Genomic DNA, 6,759 nt, shown 5'->3' on the forward strand with positions numbered 1-6,759 from the left:
AAAGATCAAGAACCTTGGTCTTTAAAATGGGAAAGTGAGCCCAAGCAAGTAGCCTAGAATTTGTGGGTAAGGAGGCTAAAACTTCATTTTTTGACTTTTGGGCCTCCAACTTACTTAAGTCCATACTCGTTAACAAGGTTTTCCATTTCTCTTAGGATAAGGATCAAACTAGTTCTTTTTTTAAGGAGCGTGAAAGTCAAAAGATGCTAAAATTGTGGAAGCATGTTATTTATAAAGAAGAAAAGCTCGTCAAGAGTTATGTACATCTGGAGATTAATCGTCAATCAATGACATTTGGTGAAACATAGCATAATGAGAAAACATATATCATGAGTGAGTGCCACATACTATGTACTAGATAAATATCATTACATGTTCAACAAAACAACCAACGATATGAAAATCAAACTTCATTTTGCTAAATAACAAGTTTCAGCATTTTTAGGCTCCTCATTTTCTGCATTTATACATTCATTCTCAACTTGAACTGGTAAGGAACTTTCAGTGGCTAGATTTGGCTCTTGCGTTTGTCCCCATAAGACACTGTAAAGGCCTCCTACTAACATTATCTCACCAACAATGCTGATGAAGAAACCAAAGACGAAGTCATATTAGTCACAATCAAACCGAAAAAGAGCTAGATCTCATGTCTTTTTATAAGAATCCATATTAGCTTAAGAAGTCCAATTCCAATCAAAAGTTGCATGCCATTAGAATTGAAGAATACCGAAAACTTGATTCCATTGCTCATTGCCATTGATCTTGTACTTAAGTTTTCATTTTTATGGAGAATTTCTAAATCATATACAAGGAGGATTATCTTTCAAATAAGCACAAAGTGGAGATATTGCCCAAGAGGCAGGTTCCCAGCCTCGGTTTGAGGTTTGTAGTACAAGAAGATAGAACAATTGATGTATATGGCTCAACTTCAGTAAAGTCTTATATCCTTTATTGTTTTTAAGGATTATAATTTTGCATTAGGCAGTATTGATATTGCTACACGACATTGTTGATGCTAAGATAGTGTTGCATAACATCTTAGTATGTCAGTTATTGCACTCCTCGAGATTGCTATGGATAAGGAAATCCCTTGTCGCCTGGCTTTCACCTCCTTGTATTTGTCCACCACACAATTCATCTTAATTTACGGATTAGGATCATGATAATTACAATTTATGAGTAAACGATAAGTTTAGTGAATAAAAAACGCCCAAGTGTGCTGTACTATGTAAGGATGGACAAAAACCACGTATGACTAAATCAATCCTCACCTCGGCCCTTGTGTTGTAGGCCAATATATTTGGCCTCATCTAGCCTCTAAACTATGAAATGTATTGGTTTCATGAATCCCAATAGGATTGGAGTCAACACTTTCTCATTTTAGGTTGAGTTTATTTTGTAACAAATGATAATTTGGAAATCATTTTCCAAAAAATGATCATTTGTATCGTTTGAAATAATTATTCAATCATTATCGATAACAATTTATATATAAATTTTCATGAACTATGAAAGGAAATTCGTACATTCACTTTTATAAACGATAAAGGTGATTATTATTAAGAAAACATTTTCAAATTATTTATTTTTCGCAAAAAAATCATTTTTCTCCTTTATTGTCCACATCTCTCTCTCTCTCTCTCTCTCTCTCTCTCTCTCTCTCTCGTACATATGGGTGTATCCATGTACAATCATTTATCATCTATTGGATGTGATGCCAAGAGAATAGGAAAGTTTACCTGCCAACATTTATGCTCATTCATATCATCTATTGGATGTGATGCCAAGAGAATAGGAAAGTTTACCTGCCAACATTTATGCTTTCACCCCCTCTCTCTCTCTCTCTCTCTCTCTCTCTCTCTCTCTCTCTCTCTCTCTCTCTCTCTCATCATTCATATCATCTATTGGATGTGATGCCAAGAGAATAGGAAAGTTTACCTGCCAACATTTATGCTTTCACCCAAGAGAAACATGGAACAGATCGTTGTTAGGGTTGAATTCAATGGTGTTGACATGGCTAGGAAGACTGGTCCCTTCGATGCAATCACCCAAGATTGTAGATAATGTGCAATTGCCGTGACCATGATTCCCTAGTCACACATAATTGTAAATACTATAATGTCGTATCATAATATATAGTTTGCATGCAATTTGATTGGCTTAAAAATATTCTATTGGGATCTTATCATATCACTTAATAAATCAGATGTCGGTGTATAGTTTCTGTTGCTACTAACATGCTCAACTTTTAAATTTAGAAAAGAGGGACTGTTGTTCTCTTACGCAATAAAGGACCGCAAGCAGTGTAACATTCCAAGTCAACTTCCACTCGGAGAGGTCTCTTTCCATAGCAATCGCCACAAGAAACGACTGAATTGTGCTCAATAAACACTGAATACTTGTGAAGTGAAGCTTCGATGGATAGGTCTTCAATACTCCAATCTAAATATACAAAGATAAAGAACTTGGATTTGTACGATTTCTCATGAAGAGGTAACAGAAACAGAGAATGGTTTCAATAGGCCAGAAACAGTAAAGGTTCACATAATGTTAAATATGACTTGGTAAAAGCAAAACAATGCTACATATTCAATCAAGATTCAACATCCAAAAGTTAAAGACGCATGGCTCGAAGAAGCGATGAGAATGGCGTGGATTCCACAATTGTTAGCTGTGATTCAGCAGTTAGAAAGTGCAATCACCCAGAGGCCAGTTAACATCATCCAATATATGCAATCAAACAATCAACACCCAGAGGACGTGGATTCCACAATTTTTGTTTACAGCTGTATTTTATAATTTGTAACACCTATAACCTAAATTAAGTTAGCGTTTCACCTAACATGTTCGTGTTAGAAAATATGGTAGAAAAGCTTAAGCTATTAGTTAAGTGCGTAAAGCTAATTGTACATAAGAATGTGGAATTAAGTGCTATTAACAAAAGCAGAAGCGTCATTTAACCAACATCTTACCGTAGTTAGAATGTTATGGATTTATGCCATGGTTCTACATGTATCGGCGCTGACGCACCATCATACAAAATTTCAGGAACCACACCCTCTTTTTTTTTTTTCTTTTTCTAATGGATTTTATCATATCACTTATTGTTATGTGTAACAGTATCAACAAAATGCTAAACATTAATAATTGGAAAATTAATATGTGTGTGTGTTTTTTTTTTTTTTTTGGTCCGAAATATAAACAGTTGCATTAACTATTCCCAGCTCTATAGCCGAGAGTCATCAGTTTACATCCAGCATTTACAAAAGTACCAGAGATAATAATACGTGTGTTTGAAGTTAGTTTTGTAACCAAATTCTTCCATGTTTTCCATCTTAAAGTGACTGTGTAAAGTATTTCTCACACTGGCATTGGATCTTATGAAAATCTTTATTATATTACATTAACTTTGTTGAAAGTTTTTAGTGTAAATTCCATGAGAGAAATCATGAGATAAATAGATGCAGAGCTTTCAGTGCTGGGATTGAGAGATATAAATCGTGCTTGTTAATCTTTATTTATCCTTAATGTATATCAGTGCCGCCCTTCCTGTGGACATACATAGTATCAATCAACCACATCAAATTCTTCATATCGATATTTTCCTACCGTTTGCTTTATAATGAAATAATAGCTTCCGGTAGCAATAAGCGAAATTAGTCTCTCTATACAGTCATAGAATTGAAACCCAAAAGTCGCTTTTAGGGGAGACTGCATACGAGTAAGGTTCACTATGAAGCTCATACACAAAGGATTTAGCATGCTTTCTCATTTTACATCAACGTTAGTAATCATCGAAGAATTTGACTTATTGAAGCATACATAGACACTACGGTCTTTTTTCTTTTATTTTCTCCCCGAAATCTTCCTAACAAGCTGCATTGGGCATCGGAGAGATCACAGAATATTATACATGCATCTTAGAAGAGCAATATCATGAGCTTACTAATATTGTTTTAGGAAAGCGGTTTATTAAATGGTGTCAAATCACAAGTACTCTATAGTCAATGTTGATAACAGTGATAAATCTCTTAGCCAGTCAATGTCATGAATCATTTTTTGACAAACCTATAATTTCTCTTTAGCGATATCTGCCATGATCGGGAGGATCTAAATACTATAAAATTCTTGAAAAGATCACAATCCTTTATGAGAAGTTGGGGATTACCTGAAGAACATACCATAAGCCCCAGGAGGAGACTGAAAAGAAAGAAAGGAAGCAACCTACGATCCATTTTGTGCTTCCAAATGTCGAAACATGGTGTTGGCGTTGGGGTTCGTATTGGGCATTGTGGAGAGCAAAAGGAGGATTTAGAATTGGTCCCTTGAAAAAAGCAAGGGTGGCCACTCCTCCCATGCAAATTGCTATTCCTCCAAGCTTTGCAACTCCCGCTATTTTCCTCACATTCAACTTCTCCTTCCTGCCAGAGTATTGCCCAGAGTTGCAAAGCATTAGGAGATGAACTTTTGGCTATAATGAAATCATGAGTCCACTAGAGAGGAATTTGGATATACACTTGGTAAAGTACGTAAATATTTGAAAATTTTGATACCGTTTGAGATGTATTTGAGGAATTCAATATAGTTCCATTGTTTGATTTGATTAATTGTACTTTAGAATAGTCATTCTATAAAACCTATAAATAAAGCCATGCACTCTTCATTTGACAAAATAATTCTTTTTTTTTTCTCTTTTTCACAACTCACAACTAATGATTCGCATTTATATCATAATGAATGTGGGAAATCATGGCTTTGCACCAGAATTTTAGGTAATCTAATAAACCATGATATAGAGTTCTATGCAATATAAAGAAAACCTCTTGTAAGGCTTTACCTTGTGAGAAGAGTAAGACTATGCAAATAATTGGAAAAATATTAGATAGACTCGTGACTCGTCAGAGAGTAGTAGGAAGAAGAAATGATAAAAAAACGAAACAGAAATGAGTTCCTCACGGAACTAGTTAAAGAACTAGTTAATGAAACCTCACAATTTCTAATGCATTAATTGCCCTCTTCTTATGCATAATTAGTACTATGAAGACTATTCCAAGTTAAGTAACTTAACAAATGCTCTTAGACCACTCATTAACAGGACCCGATGAGAAACAAAGAACAAACCTGGCCCTTTGAAATAACAAATGTTGTATGTCAACCAGATAGATCCATCCCCTATGTTCTCTTAGATGATGTATTCTAAGGAGAGTAGAACAACCGATTTAAAGAGTTGAGAGAATATATATCAAGTCACTAGTGAGAGGAGAACCTGAGAAGAACAGCGAAGCAGAAGGTTGAAACAGGTAGGCAGTTATAAATTACGGACACGAGTGAAGACGAAGTATAGACGAGCGCAATCCCATAGAGATTCACACCCAGCGTGATACTGCAGTACACATGTATCATTTCATCAAAATTCCTAGAAAAAGGGATAAGCTTTTGAATGTTAAGTTACGTAATCACCAAATTCTCTTATTATTCCTAAGGAACGTTTTGTAACTCACCCCAGGAAAGCAAGCGCGAATATCTTGAAGAAGACAGGGAGCGTGAGTGGAGCTGCGGATCTCCTTTCAAACATCACAACCCACAGGAGCAAGAAAATGGTTCCGGCCATTTGCCGGTAGAAGACGAAAATGAAGCTCTTCATTCCTCCATTGAATGCAGCCTTGGTGAGCAAGGTCATGCCTACCTGTATAATCGAGATCAAGACATTGAACAAGTACGGATTCTTCAGTCCCATCTCGCCCTCTCCTCTCTGTGCATTCGCCTCAGATTAGGAATTGAAAGCCGAAATCTTTAAGATTCACATGCTTACCCGTCTTTGCAGAAAATTTGATATTTGCTACCTTTATCCATGAGTTAAAGAAATGCACGATCGGTAAGTGGAGAAGTTAGCGAGTCTTCTTCTTTGGACGTGCTTTTCTGACGTGAGTTCCCTTTGCCAAAAAGCAGTAAATTCTGAATAGGGCCATTTTTCTTTGTCTCGGGTTGTCAGAAATTCCTAGAATTATACCTCTTGGCAGAAATTAATGGATATCCCCACACCATGCTTGGGTAAATGTAAATATGATTGATTTCCATGACTAGCCATTTATAGGTACGGTTGAAACAAATTTCCTCCAAGCAAGGGTAGGGAAAAATATAATCCTGTTGATTACCATGATACGGACTTCAAAAAATTCTATTGTATCTATAACGTTTTGAGAAGCAAATGGATGTACAAGTAAAATAATTACTTTTATTATAGAACAATATTACAACTCTTTATTCTATCACTCTCTCACAACAACTCATTGTACTTGCTTTCCTACTCACTCACAACCCTCACAAGGACACAATTCTTGCACACACCCACTCACTCTCTATCACTTTACACTCACGTCACCTACTCCACCCACTCACACACTCACGTACACACTCCACTCACACTTCACAACACTCTTGCACAAGACCCCTTACACTCTACATAACATCCCCTTACACTTTCACTTCAAGAGACATCAGCCCCTATTTATAGGATGTAAAGTCGGTACATCCACCGACTTCCCACACCATCTTCTTCCTATTATTTTATTGCAACTTGGGTCAACAATTGCGGCTGAGGAATCGTCTGGAGAGAGGAAGAGAAATCCGGAGGAGTAACGAGAGAGAAAGATCTAGAGAACTCTAGGAGAGAGAGAGGCGGTGCTTTTTCAACACTCCCCCTCACCGACTACTCTCTCTTAATTTAGATATAATAGCCGTGCCGATATTGCTTTTGGA

At 36.4% G+C, this 6,759-nt stretch overlaps 1 protein-coding gene across 2 annotated transcripts; it reads right to left on the reverse strand.

The window, feature by feature from the left end:
* Positions 1-261: 261 nt before the first annotated feature.
* Positions 262-5,968, reverse strand: LOC104418163 (WAT1-related protein At5g64700). Of its 2 annotated transcripts, XM_039302720.1 has the most exons (7): positions 5,813-5,968; positions 5,502-5,686; positions 5,267-5,383; positions 4,169-4,421; positions 2,284-2,442; positions 1,939-2,090; positions 262-582 (listed from the first exon to the last, which is right to left on the reverse strand). In XM_039302720.1, exons 2-7 carry the CDS (start codon positions 5,678-5,680, stop codon positions 411-413), a joined length of 1,032 nt encoding a protein of 343 aa, XP_039158654.1. In that variant the 5' UTR covers positions 5,681-5,686; positions 5,813-5,968; the 3' UTR covers positions 262-410. The 2 variants fall into 2 exon arrangements, with proteins under 2 accessions (XP_039158654.1, XP_010027714.1); XM_010029412.3 differs by lacking the exon at positions 5,813-5,968 and having other exon boundaries at positions 5,502-5,802.
* Between the last annotated feature and the right edge of the window lie 791 nt (positions 5,969-6,759).

The sequence above is a fragment of the Eucalyptus grandis genome, chromosome 9, assembly GCF_016545825.1.
Source record: "Eucalyptus grandis isolate ANBG69807.140 chromosome 9, ASM1654582v1, whole genome shotgun sequence".
Classification (NCBI taxonomy): Eukaryota; Viridiplantae; Streptophyta; class Magnoliopsida; order Myrtales; family Myrtaceae; genus Eucalyptus; species Eucalyptus grandis.

What these genes read in the sequence shown, in the direction of transcription:
- LOC104418163 (XM_010029412.3), bottom strand. Translation starts at nt 5,737, where the DNA reads ATGGGACTGAAGAATCCGTACTTGTTCAATGTCTTGATCTCGATTATA. An exon ending in TTCGCGCTTGCTTTCCTGGG is followed by an intron (nt 5,384 to 5,501) that starts GTGAGTTACAAA and finishes TGTGTACTGCAG; the next exon opens with TATCACGCTGGGTGTGAATC. An exon ending in TGCTTGCGGTCCTTTATTGC is followed by an intron (nt 2,091 to 2,283) that starts GTAAGAGAACAA and finishes ATGTGTGACTAG; the next exon opens with GGAATCATGGTCACGGCAAT.